This window comes from Aspergillus pseudonomiae, assembly GCF_009193645.1.
Source record: "Aspergillus pseudonomiae strain CBS 119388 unplaced genomic scaffold BDV37scaffold_175, whole genome shotgun sequence".
Classification (NCBI taxonomy): Eukaryota; Fungi; Ascomycota; class Eurotiomycetes; order Eurotiales; family Aspergillaceae; genus Aspergillus; species Aspergillus pseudonomiae.
Genome location: NW_022476167.1, coordinates 1 through 18415, shown reverse-complemented (window position 1 = coordinate 18415; position 18415 = coordinate 1). Strand labels below are relative to the sequence as shown.

The following is an 18415-nucleotide window of genomic DNA, read 5'->3' as shown; positions in this document are numbered from 1 at the left end:
TGGTGGAAGGCCGATACCAGCCCCATCACGTGATACCTACTCCAGCACCTACCCCAGGGGGAGTATACCGGGAGTATACGATACTGCACGCCACGATTGGATATACTCCATTCACTACCCCGAGAGGAGTCACGATGGGAGTAGAAGGCTTAGGGATATATAAAGGACACTCATTCATGTACTTAGTTTAGTTCTTCGTGATCAATCTACTTAGTTACTTGATAGCTACATTCTAGTATCTTGTACCAGCTCGACTCGTTCGCACTATCTAACAATTGAGTATTCGTACTCAATTGGCCTGGCCTTTCAACCTTGGACTGTCATAGTGTCAAGCCATCGTCACTCATCGTCATTATCGTCGGACCTTTGGTCACACCCCGTCGCTGATCGCTAGTGGATTCTAGCCATCAGGTAAGTCGCATCTAACCAAGATAGCTAACTGGTTGCAGAGTCCTTGGACGAATACCCGGGCGTAACAGATATAAATCCCCTTCTACCATAGGTTGACATTCCCATATACTTGGAATTAATGTGGCTACGCCTATTAAGTCGTAGTAGTAAGACTGAAACGGAACTGAATTTATCAGTTGTAAAATTGATGCAAGGGGATACGGCTGTCAGATGCTCCGGAAGATAGTTTTCCCGCCGAATTCTTCCTCTTGTTGGAAGTCAAACCTACTACAGGCTATAGATCATTATCAACCAGAGCGATATCATGGCTTACATTGCAACGTTCTTCGGGATTGTAGTGTATCAGTGCCCTTAGTGCGTCAAGGCTCGGCCATCACCTGGGAATGACCTGGTGAGGTGGCGTAGGTTCCATATATTGAACATCTTTGTGTCACCCTCCTAGCGGAGAGTAATATTTCCATGCGGTATTACGCTAGACACAAGTAAATACGGGCAAAAAGAACGAAATAGTAGCAACGACAACAGAAATATAACCCGCTGAATTGCTGATATTAAGTTTGTGGTGCCTTTCTACCAAACTTGACATGGAATCTCATATAGGGTTCTCTTGGAATGAACTTGAAGCATTAGAGATGTCATGAAAGCATTCACCCTATGCTTAATTTCTGGTCTCTGCGTTTCTTTACTCGCAATATCTATTTGTCACTGCTGAATGGTATTTTATATTTTCGTGATACATGGTTCCCTGTTGGCATTACTGGCGTTAGGAACCGGGGCGAAGGACCGCGTAATATTGTCACGTATAGGATGAAATGTGCCAGTTTAATTTATACCCACAGTATCGGCTGCAAGAAGAGCCAAATCCGGAGTCTAAATACCTCCGTTCGTTTTACTTGCCAGTAGCTGTCTTGCGTAGACTTCATCACAAACCTACCTCAGACTGCTGTCAGAGCAGTTCTACATGAGGCAGCTAGGCAGTGTTTTTCATCAACCGAGATAGCCTAGGAACATATTGAACCAGTTCACCATATCGAACCTGTTTGAATAGTTTGCATGAAGCTTTAATTGCCGTCTCTATTCGGCGGGTGGGTCTGCTGACCTAAGAGACGGCCACTCGTGAGGCGTGGAAACCACCAAAGTGACCGTTCCAGTCTACAGTTTCCACCAGCAATCCTCGGGTGGCTGGGTGCAACCTCGTCCCCTAGCGGTACGGAACTTTGACTTCCCTCACACGTTCTCTATTGTGCGTGTTGTCATAACATGGCACATCTATCTTCTCAGCCACTGCAGTGAACCATCTATGTAGCCAGATAACCCTTCCATCACTCAAACCTAGCAACCCCTCGCCAGCTCCCATAGTCACTTTACGTTCCTTAACGGCGAAGTTTGTAAGGAATAATGCAATCCTGCTCCACCCCCGGTCTAATGGCTTCCGACCGCAGCCTTGAAAAAATTGACATGAACCTGCTAGGGCCACAAGTCCCGTCTTCGCGGAAACCGAGTAAGTGTAAGAAATTAGGAGTTCGTGTTTTGCATATTCGCTGATGGGCACCGTGTTTGTTTCCAAAGCTGCATGCTTCTATATTCGATTTCCTCGCCACGATTTCTATCGCGCTGTATACGTAATGGAAAGGATGGCTGTTGAATTGAGGTGTCAAATTTCAAAGAAGGCGCAAGTCTACGTTGACAGCATTGTCTATGAGCTTACTGGAGGCATAAAGGTTCCAGTCGATGATGAATTCGTCCGACAACTTGCTGATGGTCAGGATCTGACGGTGGAGTTTTCCAACCATTTTGATTTTGATATTAGCATTGAGCATGTATTGAAGCACAAGTGTCACAAATAGAGGAAGAATAAAGTCTATCCTACAGTCTGCAATTATCCCTATGCTTGTCGAGTTTGCATATCTTTTGCGTGACTTCTATTATTCAAACGACCCAGTACCATCCTTCAGCACCATCCTTCGATACCAGACTTAGATTGAGTAGTTCTGTATCAGTATTGCAGAAGCCTCGAGAATAACCTTTTATATTTTCCAAATATCTTATCCTCTGTTATCCATATACAATCTCGGTACTTGTTAGAATTCAGTTATATTATATCTTTCCATTTTACTGCTGGCTAAGATATATCTTATCTATATATATAACTTAGAAGGCTCCATCTCAGAGACCTTAATGGTATATAAAAGGCCAGCCTGTTTATACTGTTTACCTTTTTTAAGTTATCTATATATAAATTGGGAGGGAATAAGTAACTTAGAGTTACCTCTGTGGCCACGGGGCCCATATGGGCCCAAAAAACCTTGGTCAAGCATCTCCACAGAGTAGTAGACTTTCTCTGCCTTCCAACAGTAAGAGGACAATTTCAGTGGAGAACACTACTATATGAACCTGTGCAACAACCACCTGATTTTGATCATTGATCCTTGATATCCTTCATATTCTTGTAGTTGAAGATATAGGGATCTTAATCTTTCCTTTATCAACCTGATCGATATCATGTTGAAGCTATCTCTGATAATTTAAGTGGCTGTAGTTAGAGAAAGATCGGCGTCGGTCACCTAAAGATGCTGGCATGCCTTCGTCAACTGCCGATGGAACGGGTGGGAATGGATAAATGCAGCTGAGCCCATAATAGTCCGTCTTATGTTGCATTAGAGCTGAATATTGCAGGAATCGCTTTGATGCCATGTGGTCTGCGTAGGAGCAAGGAGGAGGCATGTATAGATTTGGTGCTGGCTGTATAGGACTCAGCTTGATCCTTGAACTCGCCGTGCCCACCAAGGAATCTGAAGGATGAAATGCAATGTAAAAGCTTCCTCGCATATACGAATCCCAGGAAACATTCTGCACTCTAGTTGTTGTGGGCACGATTGGGCGAGGGTGATATCCACAAACTAATGCGAGGTGAACTCCTCGAATTTTGCGTTCCAGTTGGTTCCATGTCATCAACGGGCATCCGAAAGTTTTGTCCCCTAGTCAGCTCTGTTCGGGGTGTAATGTGTAGTAGGAAGTCAATCGTTGACGGTGTGTGTAGAGCACCTTGCATAACATACTCAGCACTATAGTACGATACAAGATAGTAAGTTACACCGGAAACCATCACATTTATCGACTTCTTGACCAAGCCTGAATATTTGAAGTCATATGAATCCACCAAAGAACCTACCAGCGCTAGTTTCCCGGCTGATTGGCCCGCTTGCCCACCTAGTGAACCCGTCAATCGATGGGAATCCTGGCCATGATTATCAGACATGCGATAACATGTATATGACCTTGAGGATCGATTCTCTTTTCTCATTTTCTTTTCCCCCCGTCTCAGAAGTGGCTTTTCGAGTTCTCGGTAAACCAGGAAGTTGCCCAGCGTCCGACTGGGGCTCCAGGTTAGACCATCTGTCCATCGTTTTATCTTTGATGAGTTCTCTTCGTAGATAAACACCCCACCGCTGCGGATAAGGTGACTTCGTTCGCAGGCACGAGGCCGACGATGTATAGGATGAAGAATGCCGCGCAAACATGCCTCAAGTAAAATCAAAGCGTCGTATGTTGTTCTAACAAACCCCGTGAATGTAAGCTCCAGCGTAGTTTGAGCGTTATTTGCCATTTGAGTAAGATTATGTATTAGAGTCTTGAAAAAGGGTTAGCAGTGAAGTAAAAATGGCAGGTTAAATGTAAGTTTCAGACAAGGTGGATTGGCGAGAAAGCTGTCTCTGGCTCAGCCAACTTGTGGTTGGAATATATGAGAAGGCTGGCGACCGTAAGGCATGACCGTCAAGAATGGGCTCTGCCGACGATACATTCCAATACATTTAAGGGGAATCAGGGGCGCTACAAGCTGCTGAAACACTGATAAAGAGGATAAATACTCGCAGGGACATAGCAATATCCCGAAAGAAGGACTAAAAATACTATGCCGATGGAATACTAGGACGAGGAATAATCCGTGTGTAGGAACCCCTTCTTTTGAGTGGGGACCTTTGTTGTTAAGCCCGGACCAGGGGCCTTGCGTGGTGGTAGAGGATAGAGCGACGCTTAAAACGGCCGCCAAAGTAGCCCTTTTCGGCCGCCTTCTAGCCGTCACATTGGTCCCAAAAATTAATTCGAGGGAACAATTCCATGCGACAAGTAGCAATTTCAGGAGCATACACGGCGATCGTATCGCTTTCTCCACTGAGGCGTACAGGAAATTAGTCCAATCAATATGGCACAAGGTTCGGCCCTTGAACTAAAGCTGAGTGTCATGCCATCCACTCACAGCCCCCTAATATACTCCCGATCAATGCTAGTCTTGAACCGTAAAGCATCTTCAGATGTTCACCCTTTGTAGGTTCCACAATGGGAAGGTGTCCGATCGGCAATCATTCAACACGGAGAAGGTATGTTAGGTTTGTCTTCCTTAGTGCCTGGCCCCTAGCCTCGGGAACTGCGACTCCGAATTATGTTGAAAGTTCGATGGAATCTAGGGATGATCTAGTAGACGCAAGGGATATACTCTCAACGCTTGATTATGACTGGCGATGGGGTTAAAAGCCCAATTGGCCTTTTCCAGCCAAAGAAAGAAACCAAGCAACCCACTCTAAGTTTTGCGCCTCTTTGTTGAGATAGGTCGTCCCCAGAGTAGCTATCAGGATAGAATCACAGCACGCCGAGCAACAAGACAGCAGGGATACATTATATAATATATAATAATATACATAGTAAAATTTTGAATTCAATAAACTTCGTGCTTGAAAACCTAAATAGTCCCCTCCCTTTTTTTTCCCCCAGAAATGTGAGCAAAAATTGAAAATTGAATATCATTGAACGACATTAATCAGTGATGGAATCATATTTCTGTTTTCTGACTAAACGGTGGACAAAGGTGACGAACGCGACCCATCGGCCAGCGAACTACTTTCTTTCTTGGTATTCCACGCTGGTGATAAAGGAGGATCGAAACCCCAATATTTCTCTTCCTGCCAGTCATTCGTACTGTGTCGGGAATGGGTTTGGGAGGAGGCAATCGTTCTCAACATTTGTGGGCTACTATTGGAATGTGGGTACGGTTGGTTGCAAAAACGGCGCAAATTTTTTTTATAAGCTCTAAGTCTAAGCCAAATTAATCAAGGTCTCAGAATATCTATAATCCTCATTGTTTACCAATAATGATGAGACAGCAAGGTAAAATAATGGCGAGGTATAAGGCCGGCAGAACTAGTTATGTCAAGCAGGCGGTGCGGGACAGCTTAGTACATTATGCCGTCCCCCCAAGGATGGACTATCCCCAATTCCCTCGGATACTCACTTGGCTACCCTAGGAAGCTCATGATGGCTTCCATTCCAGACCCCCAACCAAGGAAACGAGAGCCTCTTGTTGGGACGCGAAAGGTGACATCTCTCTCGACAGCACAACTCGAACGGAAGCGCGCCAACGATCGGAAGGCGCAAAGGTATATTCGTCAACGGACAAAGGAGTATATCGAATGTCTGGAACACCAGGTAGAGGAGTTAAAATCGCAAGCACAGCAATATGATTATGTCGTCCGAAAAAATGCTGCTTTAGGAAACGAGATCAGGGCTTTAAAACACCAGCTAGCTATGACAAGAAGGGGGCAAACCTATTCAAATCTAGGTGTGTGCCATCGCCCTTGCCACTGTTGCAATGCGACCATAACTGATCATTTCTGAAGCACCTGGTGGCTCGTATAATACATTTTTTAGACCGGCGCTTTCTCTCAATCCATAGAGTCCTTAATTGCAAATCCAGTTTCTAGGATCCCGTTGGCTCTTTCAACGTCTAGCCAGATCTCTGTTGCGTCTGACTGGGAGTAGAAAAAATGTCAATCACTTTACTTGTACTCTTATAATACTGGTTACTTAAGGTTTCCCCATTACGCAGCTCAATCAACATGCCGTCCGGTGGAATTGCCACCACGGTTATTGTGGCAGGCAGGCGTTTGCAATTCGATCTATACCTCTGCGGCGCCTTGCTTCTTGTGAGACGTTGTGAAGGCTGGCGCCACATTTTAGACCCAGAAATGGTCATTGCTTAGATTCCGATATGCTGTAATATTGTTTGGGGGAGGGGCAAGGGTCGGGCCCAGAATGGACCAATGGTCAACTAAGTTCGTTAAGTAGAAAGGAAAAAGAAGGAAGAAAAAGTGAAAGTTTACATTTAAACGGCTCCAGATTAAGAACACAAGAGAAGAACAATGGAATTTCAATAACAAGTAAAATAAACAAGAAAACAAGAGACGCTTTGGGTATCCGTCGCGAGAAACGAGACGCGCCGGAATGATCACCGGCGACCTTTATTATAGCCGATCGGTTCTCTTGTTTTTCTCCTGATTTGATCCTTCTTCGCTCCCCACCATAACTTACTGCAAGTCAATTAATTGCACCAAGTTTCACCGTCAGAAATTTGTTTCCTCCGTCCTCGCTCGCCTGCCTTTTCATGGGCCGTGGCGTTATACCTTTTAGTGATCGTCGGACCCTGTATTAAAGGCCGCTTGCTCGCACATCCCCTTGTCTCAGCTCCGGCGTCTAGTCTCTATTCTCGATTATCATAACCGGCCGGCCACTAGTTGCACTCTGTAGTCAATATACTGTTCTATATGGTCACAGAAGAAATATTGCGCACCTGGCGGACCATGTAGCTTGTTGGCAGCAGAAGACTAGTTTTAACACCAAGGCCACACAACGAACGCATTTCAAATGTGATATGTTTTGTCCAAAAAACCAATAGAAACGCCTCCAAGCAAGGGCATTTCTGGGCACAGAATGGCCACCATTCACTTTGTCGATGCTCGGCCGTCGTCGGAGAGAGAGCGACGAAAGATACAGCGTGTGATCAGGACACATGTGGGTAAATGGATTTCTAACCAGACCAAAGATTGTTCGGTCGGATCTGAGCTCTCAGGTAGCCGACTGAATTCGAGCCATGATGACTCTTTTGAGGAAACATCACGCACAGTGAATTTAGATGGAGAACAGGAAACATTAAGCCTATATCCCAATTCGCAAACGTCCCGATTCTCAGGCTCGCCTTGTTCGCCCAAATCAACTTCTTCGGGCAATAGTCTGACAGTCAGAGGAACCGCCCCTACTAGTAACTGGGATGCACAACCGATAATGTATGTGGTTCCCATTGCTCAGATATATCTTCGTAACACCACAAACCACTAGGGAGATGAGTCTAATTATGAGACTAGCCATAACCACCATGTATGCGGGCCAAGACCAAGGTGTCTTAATTTTTCTAGTCCTAGTGAGCATATCGAGACCACCAGTATGAAGTTCATCGCTCCTACAATGACCTACCCTTGGCATCATTCTTCAAATATCACCAACACATGCCGTGCGTACTGTACGTAAAAAAAAGAAGCATCATTGATAGCCTCTTACGAAAGCCGGAGGGACAACTGTTAACAGTGACCTATAGGTGCGTCCGTCCTGTGGCCTACTCTTAGCCCTGCAGCCAGTATATCGGAAGTCTCAGGCATGACTTGGGCCCACCTGGTGATGCATGAGCCGATTTTGATGAGAGCCATCACATTCAGTTCACTCTCGCACCAGCGCCTGCAGTGGCTAAACCGATTTGTCCCAGATTGCATGTTTGGGGAGCGAGAGCAGCACTATCTCAGAGTCTGCGAAATGGAGACCATCGCGCTGCTAAATCAGGAATTGAAAAAATCTGACCGGGCAGCCAGCAACCCGGTTATTTTGAGCGTGATGTGCATGGCACATAATGCTATAGGTATCAGCGAAGAGCAACAGTTTCGGCACGTTCCATTCACAGCACCCATGCGGCGGTTGCAGCGGATCGATGTCCATGGAGGTCTGCGCCCAAATCTAATGCATTTCCAAGGCTTAATCTCATTGATTAAGCTACGAGGTGGCCTTGAAGCGATTGATCTTCCCGGACTGGCACCTGTAGTGTCCCTGTAATTGTTCCGCGTGATTGGGATCTCGATTTGAGGCTAATAGTTCATCTCAGGTCGGATATCGTGACTTCGACCGCGTATCATACACCTCCATCTTTTCCATTTCTTCCGCTTCAAGTGGAACGGAAAAACTACTCGTTGCAAGAAATGCTTGGGTATACGATGGCTGATGTGGACCGCCATTACGGCCGACTCCGACGGGTCGGTTTGACTACAGAAGTGATGGAAGTGTTCTACGCTATGGATGTATACATGAGTATAGTAGATGTATACCTTAAGGGGAACCATATCCGAACGAATTATTCTCTGATGGCCGACCAACGCAATATGGTCCAATACACGTTATTGACTCTCCCTCCTATCAGCCAACTGGCTAGGCTCAGCAGTTATTATCAACACCATGAGGTTCTTTATGAGGCCTGCCGTCTCGCGGGCTGTATCTATGGCTCTGGTGTAATCTTCCCTCTACCACCGCAAAGCACCCCTCTAGCTGAGCTTTCTGGTCTGCTCAAGGGCACCCTCAAGGCTTCTGACTCCTTGACCGGCTGGAAGCAACCGCATGCTCGCATTGCCCTTTTCTGGGTTGTGACCCTGGGCGGCATCGCGGCCGAAGGCACCATGTATCGAGAGTGGTATGTATCCACGCTTCTGGAAATGACACGATATAGCCAGATTACCTGCTGGGCCGACCTCCGCGCAATCGTCGTAATGCTTCCATGGTACGATGACGCTTGTAACGACGCGGGTGAGTCCCTCTGGCTAGAAATCAGTCAGCAAAAAGACGTGGCGGGAGATGACTTGTGACAATCCGGATGTTTTAGATGTACTGGTTTACGAGGCATCCTGTTAGAGGCCAGTTCTTTGCACCCCCGATATAGGATCTGTTTAGTAAGTACGAATTATATAAGTAATAAATTTAATGTCTTGTCCGAACAGCGACTGCAGAATGTGTGGATTAGCTCCACCTATCAGTTCATGTTGTATTCGTGGACTACGTACTCTAGCGCAAGCGCTCGAAGCCGAAGCCGTCGAGTCATGGGCGACTAAGAACGCCACGTACTAGTGTTAGCCGATCTAAAAGTAGAATACGGTTGATCACACGAGTTAGAAATCTCCGAACATGGGCCCAAAATTTGATACTTTGGACCTACCTTATAGACATGCCTGGTGGGTGGCTTCCAATGGAGCGAACCTTTCTCTGAAGGGGGACATGTGTGGGAAGCATATTCTAAGATGAAGAGCTTCGAATACTTAATCCGGATGGACAAGGATGGGAAAAATCTCCACTAATTGGACAGCCCTAATTCGTCGTAGAGACAGATTTTGCTGGCTGAAAAAGGAGGTATCTCCGTGGAGACAGGGGTGGTGTGGCTATGGTGACGCCATAGCATGAGATGGGCGGTTGCAGAGAAAGCATGGCCCGTGACTATAACGCATCTGCAACTAGTACTCTTTTTTTGGGCTGCTATCTGTCTTTTTTCAGTTTTATGTTCATTACCGTGTTGCAAGAAACCGTCTTTGAATGTATGAGCTTTAGTATCTTGTATGTTCTGGCTACTAATCCCTCGTTATCCTGAAATCGCTTGTCCATCTTGCTATTCTTTGCTTGAAGCCTTGTAGCTGATAAATCCTATATCCTTCGAGTAGCGATGTGACTCATGTCTCAATCATTTGGAAAAATAAAGGTTGATTAATATTCCTGAGAGACATGGAAGATAATTCGCCTAGGGATGGCGTATGAAGAGATTTTGAGGTAATGCTGTAGGGGTAACTAACCCTACGCAATCATGGGAGATAGAGTGAACCTAACCAATTCTTGCCTAACTTGCTTTATGATAGGTCTCATCTGCACCCGCCCCTTGGGTTTCCAAGCGGGTTACAAACGAACCGGGAGATTTTCTCCGTTCCTCAACCTCCCCTTTCAAGTTTCCAGTTCTTCTCTGCTTGTATGCTCTACTCAAAGACCTTCATATACCTCATTCCAATCAACTTTCCCATATCACACACAACATGAAGACCCCCTTCGCGTGTCCCTTAGCGAGCTTGTTCATCAATTATGCAGCCCTCTCAAGCGCTGGTTTTACTGCCCTTCCCTTTCAGTGTGATTACGACACAACTAACTTGGTCGATGTTGTGGTAATGGGAGGAGGTGCTTCTGGGACCCATGCTGCTATTCAGCTTCGCCGACAAAATCGAACAATTGCACTCATTGAGCAAGAGGAAAGGTTGGGAGGCCAGGTGAACACGTATTTGGATCCGAAAACCGGTATTAAAGTCGAATATGGCGTCAATCAATACACGCACAACGATGCAGCAACTCAGCTATTCGAATACCTCAAGGTTCCTTACGTTCAGGGTCTTGTTGAAAATAGACAAAGCGCAACGTACTTCGACTTCAGCAACGGGGGAAAAGCCTATAAAAAGGATAAGCGCATGTCTTTAGAGGCCCTAGAGATATATCAAGAGCAGCTAGCGAGGTATTCCTACCTGGAAGATGGATTCTTCCTCCCAAACCCGGTCTCAGAAGATCTCTTGCTTCCCTTTGGCGATTTCGCTAGGAAGTTTGGGATAGAACACGGTGTAGCAGCGTTGTCAGTTGGTATGGGAGACGTTGTGAGCCTTCCTACCATTCATGTGATGAAACATTATGGTTCAGCCATCTTTCAAAACAAGTTCCTATTTACCGCCCACCAAAACAACCAAGAGCTTTATGACCGAGCTAAGGAGTTGCTGGAGCCGGGGGTACTCCTTTCAAGCAAATCCCACAGAATCCAGCGAACTGGTGATAAAGATGTACGCTTGTGCTTGGAGACGCCCTCAGGGACACATCTGGTACATGCAAAGCGGCTTATTATGACAATTCCGCCCATTTCGGAGTCCCTACAAAGTACTGTGATAGACCTGGAACCTGAAGAGGCAATTATCTTCTCGAACCTCTCTCAGATAGGCTATTACACCTCACTTGTCAGAATACCTGGCCTGGCAAACAGCCTTCTGCCCCTTGAAAATGCAGATGGTAATGACACCATATTCGGCTTGGCAAAACTCCCTGGTATATGGAGGGTTACACAAACCGCAATTCCTGGCCTATATCAGATTGAATATGGCTCCAAGACAGTGCTTCCAGACGATGTTGTTCAGCGACAAACGTTAGCCGACTTGACTCGACTGAGATGTAGGCTACATCTACGGTAAAGAGGAGCCTCAGATAGTCCGATTTTCTAGCCATTCTCCTTTCTATCCGCATGTAGAGGTGGAGTCTATCCGAACGGGGTTCTATCAGTGACTGTATGGTCTACAAGGCAAGAGAAACACATTCTGGATAGGCTCAGCGCTCCATGTCCCAGACTCGTCCCTACTATGGCGTTTCACAGAGTCCCTACTCTCGGAAGTCACTACGGGCCTGGGTTGAATCTAATATTGCTCTAGGGTTCGCTGTTCCCAGTATTGTTTGCTCAACTTGAAACGTTTCTAGGTTCATATTTGTATTGTTGATAGAGACATAGTAATCTTCACAGGCCTAGATGAAGCCCTGCGCCGAAATGCATTCAAAGTTAAGATAGAATTTATATGTAATCTACTTTTGACTATACCCTTTCCTCCATTTGCACGCGCTTGACCTCACTATTATCAGCCCTAAATCGTAAACATGAACGGCTGTACCAGCTCCTGGCTACTGACAGATCATGAGCAGATCATGATCGAGACTGGAGACATCGATGACTCTTGGGTTAGGTTTGTTGTTCCAAGTAAATACCATTGCACGAGTGATTGCCTTATCTGAGATACAATGAGCGCTTTTTTGTAATCCATGGTTGCATTGCGAGACGTATTGTCTCCTTTTATGTTGGCTTGTCCATTACCTCAGCTTATTCGACTGTAGCCCCGCTTTAAATTTGGAGGACCATAGAAAGACATGAAATAGAACAGAGCAAAGTGTATTTATGGCATGGTTTGTGGCCAGAAGCTTTTATGCACTGATTTTGTGGAATCAATAAAGCAGGGGTAAAGCGTTTCATCCTCTCCGAGTTCAGCTGCAACGTCAACCCTAACGCCTCCGCCCTCCCCGTTCATCAATCGCGACTGGACATTCACATAACTCTTCAAGAGAAAGCCGTCCAGAACCCATCGTTCCAGTGTGATTACTCTGGTCCCCTCGATTGCGTTCGGAGATCTTCAAATTCTTCTTTTCCGTTCATGCTAGAGAACAAGCTGCCCCATGCGTCATAGACTTCAAAATCACCCGTCCATTCATGACATCATAGTAACCCACCTGGGTAGTCGTCTACTGCTCCCTGTGGGCCTAGTCCCAGTAGGATAACTTACCCAACCAGAGTCTATCGGGAGTGGCTTTGACATGTTGATTGATTGCTGTGACGAACAGTTCCGCAGGAGATCCATCGGTCGTCTCAATAGATCTCTATATTCTTCCTCATCTGTTGCGACCCTCGTAGCTTGACAACCTTCACGCCTGCGATTGAAAGCCGCAACCTTTCGCTTTTGCCATTGGCGGACACTTCGATTGAGTCCTCAATCAGGACGGGGCTGAAGGATCTGCTTGTCCCAACGTCATCCGTTTCACAGGCTTGCGGTGGCTGGCCCTATTCTCTAAAAGCTTCTGCACCTAAAGTCTCTTTGTTCTTGGACACTGAAAGCATTGCCCGACATGAGGGTCTTCTATCGTTCCGGAGGGTCTCCTACCTTAATACCAACCTAGGAAAGAGAGCTCCTCGTCTACGACCTATGGATTTGTCCTTGCCCCCCATTATCGCTGAACGACGTTTTCCTTAATTTCACGTTTTCCTTCGCTTCGTTGGGGTATTAAGCGCGTCTTGATGCACTTTCTATTTTCCGCATGGTCAACCTGGTAACATTGTCTGTCCGCAACTCGCACACTTGCCTTTGAATACTCTTTTCCCCCGTCCGCTACCAAAGACTTTCAGACACCACCTGAGACACTTACATGGTCGCTCTTCTACTAGCGGTTTTCCGGCTGATCCTATGCACGTTGAATAAGACTCACATTTCAAGTTGCTTTTCATGTTCAGTCTCTCTTTGTTGATACTAAAGAAGAACTTGCCTCTTCAAGCTGCGAGGAATACGTGACAACCTGAAGATTTCTCTTGTCATATTTTATAAGTTGAGATATAGGTAGACTGCGTTTAGCAAGCCATACGTGTCAAATGCCAAGCGCCCTACTTCTGTCCAAGTGGCCAGGATCAAATCCTTTACACCCTGTAGCCGCCATGGCCACCTTTTCAGAGACTGGGTATATCTTCTAGTCCGGATATCGCATGTATTGTTAGCCTATTCCAAATTATTGATCTTTTAGAATATACTTACCTTGTCGTGTATTCATCCCTAATCTGGCCCACACTGTACGTCGTGTCCTGTGCGATGTAAGTCTCATTCTTTCTGGGGAGCTTTTGAATCAGCTTTAAGGGCTGCAATGCAATTATAGGCATTTTGTAAGATAAGTGCCTTTCTGCCAGGCATCCTACCCTTCTTCCGCATCCTATCGGCGGTCTTTGGATCTTCGGTTGCCGTGCAAGTTCTAATGATATCTTCAAGTTGATCGAATTTGGCATTTAGAGACTCTCGGTACCGCTTTTCAACGCGGTTATGCTCTTTCTTTTGTGATTGATATACGTTTTGGTTGCAAGCCTTCTTAGGCGCAAGCTTTGGTTGGTTTCTCGGTGATTGCTGTTCTGGCTTCATTTCTGGTTGACACCTTGGAACAGGAGTCTCCTCCGCACCACAGTTTAGGTCGATTTTAGCTCTTTCTATAGGAAGTTCCTCATCTGTAGTGACTTTGGAATTCTGTTGCCAATTCATGTCTAACACTCCGGGGTCCGTCGTTTCTTTGCAACTGCTCTGCTGCTGGGGAGGAAGGCGTGTGGCTGTGCCCTGAGACTTTAAATACTGTTAGCCGGTGTAGGTAGTTCTTCTAACTTCTCTGGCTTGCACAGTAGTAGAAACCATTAGGCACCTACCATAGGGACACGCGAAGTGCAAATCCCATTGCCCAAGTTATTCAACGTCTGCGGTTGCAGAAATGTACCACAATTGTCCGGTAGTTCCAGGAAGTCATCCGCACATTCTATTTCCGAAAAGGGAGAACGTTGCATTGGCCATCCGTGCTCGAGATGTAACCAAGAGCATTTATTGTATGCTTCCATCCCCGTACTGTATCAAAGAAATGAAGAGCTATGGGAAAGAGCTTCAATTAAATGTTTTACTATCTTTCTAGTTCGCAGCTGATAGGAGCACGTCTCGTAATTATGAAGGGGGGTAATGCTCTTATTTGGCCTTATTGAGTTACCTTTGTAAAGCCCAGCATTTGTCTGAATGACGTCACGAGTTGACAGTCTTGGTGAGGAGCTAAGTTGTGATGTTGAACTATACATTCTTTCTAATGGTGAAATGTGGGGCTTTAGATTTATAGGCCGCTTTCGTAAAACCCAAAAGCAGTATTGAATAAGAAAACTTTCATTACTATGCCTCGTGCAAAACGTTTCTTTGCGCGCTCTAAACAGTCACGTACCAGCTTTTCAAAGTAACCTCGTCAATTAGACCTCAAAAAGTCTCTTACATAGGCCACTCGGCTCCACTAGTAATGTAATATGTTTTTTTCTTCCATGCTCACAGTTTTTGGCCATTTCCATGGGTCACAACACTCTACCAATAGTGTGACGTAAACGTTGCAAAGCCCACTGCCTTTGCTGCTCCATTTCAATATGTACTCTATCCCCGTCCCTATGCAAGAAATATCCCAAATACAATCCTTAAAACAAATACAATGCATGGTTAGATCACGCTCAGGCAAGATACACGATGCCGCAGACATGTCTCCTGCGCGCCCAATGCGATGACCCTATCCGAAGGTTTCTATTTCCTAAGGATTTCATCGGAAATGGCATGATATTTGAACATGCGACACCCGCTAGTCATGTATCTGCAGGAAGCACAGAATCAGACCTCAGCCTCTCTCGAATGTCCTCCCAGCGATCATTTATCAATGGCGTTCCATCAGATCAATGCACAGGGAGCAGACCTTTAGTGCGATTAGATCCCATATCCCGCAAAGAAAAGAAAGTTGTACGCTTCGAATACCTTATGGAAAAAGTGCTATTTCTCAGCCCAGAGTCAAAAGTGTCGCCTTTGCCAGAAGGTATATCCAATCTTCTTGAAGACGACAAACATGGTTCGTTTAGAAGGTGTACTCTTCGGGCAGGGATATCGTCTGGCATCCAGCCTTCCGCCACATCTATTTTCCCGTCTTCGTCGACACGTGACGTGACTCCGCATTATTTTGCCTCTCATTATAAATCACCGGCTGCTTACGTTAGTTAATCAGTAACATGGGTTATGGGAATCAGGGTAGAAAACTTCTCGCCCTTTTTGGTCTGGGCCTTGCAAGGGGAATCTGGCCATCCAATGACGGCTGTGGATATTGAGGGGGTGAGAACAATAGGTGGACGTACGAGCCAAGAAATCGAGAAATCTCGAATATTCGATGCAAACAGGCCAAACCATGGCTGGTGCCTGGCTGAGTTGCCTGGGAGGTCTGAGGATCTATCATGACAGTGTAAAATACATAGGTATGAATCATACAAGACCACAGAAGCTTCAGGTTGGATCTGGAAAGCCATCAACAATCACCTTCCTCTTTCTATTCACATCATATCGTTTTGCATGAGTCGAGTAGGACTAATGACCATACTAATTATTCTTTTTAGCCTTCCAACAACAGCTTTCCCGTACAATTCATATATCACTTGTTGTGAAGGCAAACGTACAATTGTTCTAACCTTAGGCTCCTCGGTGACATCTACTCCCGAGGCACTATGGAGCTCATTTTCATTGCAATCCTCATCCCATTCATGTCTCTGTACAGCTATCTAAAACCATTAAAGCTCATTGTGGGATTTTAGGCTCGCTTACTGGCTGGATCATCCCACTGACCCAATCAGGGCTGCCAGCCAGAATCCCTTACCAACAGGATACCGATACTGTTGTGAATCGAGGCTCGACCAGGTAAAAAAGAGCTTCAGACATGGAATAAATTTCGTGTGAGGACCAGATTGATTGGAAATTAACCTGATGCTTAAATTGTGCATAAACCCTCAGCTTTACACAAGTAGTGAGAAAATAATCAATCTTCCTTTGAATCACAACAAATACAAGTTCAAATTCATTGATCACTTCCCTGAGCTCCGTATCAACTACCTCCCCATGCACTGACTCGATTGGTTGCATGGGTGTTCGGAGACCTGGGTTAGCATTTCCTGAAATCCTTGGATTGGAAGAGCAGTCCCCTGTTAGCGGCCCAACTGATAGGCCGTGTAGAAGAGATTGTAGGGTTGGGGTATTGGTGTTTTGTGATTGCGCCTGAGCTGCTTGAAGTGTGAGCGCGAGATTCTGCGTCTGGGAATCTCTAAGAAGTGCCTGAAGTGTTTGTGGAGTGTGAACCCCAGCAGCCATAATAGCACCTAATCCAGCTTCATTTTCTGACACGTTCAAGCTGAACTGTGGCTGAGAAGTATCCGTACCAAAGATTGTGCGGGTCCCTTGGCCAGCTCGGTTACTCTCAACAACACTCTGGGGAGAGTAGTATCCGCAACCTGCTGAGCCCATTCAATGCTTTTGAGACTACCCACCAGCCGAGCCTGGTCGGTTCGAAAGGATGCTCGGTTTGAAGCATCTGTGGATCTGATGGCTTCGTTTATTTGATCTAACTGATCTTCCAGATCTTCTTTAGTACCGCGGATTGAGTCTTTAAGATCATTCAATGATTCCTGCGTAATACTGTGATTTCGCCTGGTGGAGTTAGTAGCAGTGTAAGAATAAGTCACATTTCCTGCTTACATGTTGATTGACGCAAATGTGATACTGAGGGTGGACGTATAACTGTTAAGTCGTTTTCTGATGTCCTCAAAACTCTTGCCGTGGTATCGCATGCTAAGCCAAGCCCGAACACTGTCCCGCCCTTCTGCTGAGTATTTCGTACAGGCCTCAAGTGTTTCACGCATTTCTTGACATATTGTCAAACAACACTCCAATGGTTCTTTAAGAGGCTCCAGTCTCTGGACTTCATTCGATCCTTCTACATATGTGCGGATCGACCCGAGGATGGTGGTAAGAGAGTTGAGCTCATCTTGAAGATCTTTGATGGTTTTTCGCTGGGTCCTGAAGCTGGAAACCGTCTCATACAGTGATTTACTCGTGTCATACGCAAAAATAGTCAGACCTAGGATAGCAGATACTACTCCAACTGCTTCAGCCATTTTAAACACTTTTGTGTTCTTGATGGAGGCGGTATAATAGAAGAATCAGACAAAATGAGAGATCAAAATGGCAGCCTCGTATGATCCGAGGTATACCCCGCATTTGGGACACCGCTGTCAAAGAAAGGCATTGCGTCATTCTACCATTGGTCACAATTTCCGATTCAGCTGCGCCGCTTATAGGACTTCCCAACAGCCTCTCACGTCCAGACTGGGGCTAGACACTTCATCCCTGAGTAAACGACCGCGAGCAGCTTTCACTAGTAATAGGACATAGGCCATCAAAATAAAATGTCTATAGTGAGATAGTGCACCCTTCAACTGTGTTTTCTGTGAGACTAAACCTAACTGTACGCAAGAGTTACGACAATGTCAAACCACATTGATATAAAAGGCAATATTGCCCAACAAGGGGCTACCCAAGTCAATAATGTTAATTTCACCATAGGTATACTCTAAATGGGTCAATATAGATGTCTGACACTTTCATCACAGTTAGGAATAGGCCCTCTGTTTCTCTTATACATTAATCTATATTGTTATTGTAAGAAATTACAAAAGTATATGTCTATCATGACAAGAAATAATAAATACTAAATATAGGCAGTTGTTGCTTTGGTCTCTTATAAGATGTAAATTTCAATTCTTTGAACACATAGCTCTAAATCTTCACTAAGTAACAAATGACTAGCCTACTACTAATGTTCCTTCTCTATATGAAATTCAACTTTGAGAGTAGGTGGTGTTGAAGCTGGCGTCAGTAAATGAGCTGGGTCTGGGTGCTTCTCGTCT

General features: G+C 45.5%; 5 protein-coding genes across 5 annotated transcripts; 3 read left to right on the top strand and 2 right to left on the bottom strand.

The window, feature by feature from the left end:
- Positions 1–1588: 1588 nt before the first annotated feature.
- Positions 1589–2247, bottom strand: BDV37DRAFT_266283 (uncharacterized protein). Its single transcript, XM_032083895.1, has 2 exons — positions 1981–2247; positions 1589–1912 (listed from the first exon to the last, which is right to left on the bottom strand). Exons 1-2 carry the CDS (start codon positions 1984–1986, stop codon positions 1613–1615), a joined length of 306 nt encoding a protein of 101 aa, XP_031934512.1. The 5' UTR covers positions 1987–2247; the 3' UTR covers positions 1589–1612.
- A 5436-nt stretch (positions 2248–7683) lies between these two features.
- Positions 7684–9140, top strand: BDV37DRAFT_289632 (uncharacterized protein; the record flags this gene model as incomplete). The annotated part of the gene is made up of 3 exons (XM_032088513.1): positions 7684–7759; positions 7835–8336; positions 8390–9140. The coding sequence occupies 3 exons, from the start codon at positions 7684–7686 to the stop codon at positions 9138–9140; spliced, it is 1329 nt and encodes a 442-aa protein (XP_031934511.1).
- A 724-nt stretch (positions 9141–9864) lies between these two features.
- Positions 9865–11881, top strand: BDV37DRAFT_266280 (uncharacterized protein). The gene has a single exon (XM_032083894.1). The coding sequence runs from the start codon at positions 10347–10349 to the stop codon at positions 11529–11531; it is 1185 nt and encodes a 394-aa protein (XP_031934510.1). The 5' UTR covers positions 9865–10346; the 3' UTR covers positions 11532–11881.
- Positions 11882–14827: 2946 nt separating this feature from the next.
- On the top strand, positions 14828–15771 carry BDV37DRAFT_65509 (uncharacterized protein). The gene has a single exon (XM_032091019.1). The coding sequence runs from the start codon at positions 15171–15173 to the stop codon at positions 15687–15689; it is 519 nt and encodes a 172-aa protein (XP_031934509.1). The 5' UTR covers positions 14828–15170; the 3' UTR covers positions 15690–15771.
- Positions 15772–16541: 770 nt separating this feature from the next.
- BDV37DRAFT_266277 (uncharacterized protein) lies at positions 16542–17638 on the bottom strand (the record flags this gene model as incomplete). Its single annotated transcript, XM_032083893.1, has 3 exons — positions 17205–17638; positions 16937–17156; positions 16542–16871 (listed from the first exon to the last, which is right to left on the bottom strand). Coding segments are annotated over exons 1-3 (969 nt in total), but the record flags the coding sequence as incomplete, so codon positions are not given.
- Between the last annotated feature and the right edge of the window lie 777 nt (positions 17639–18415).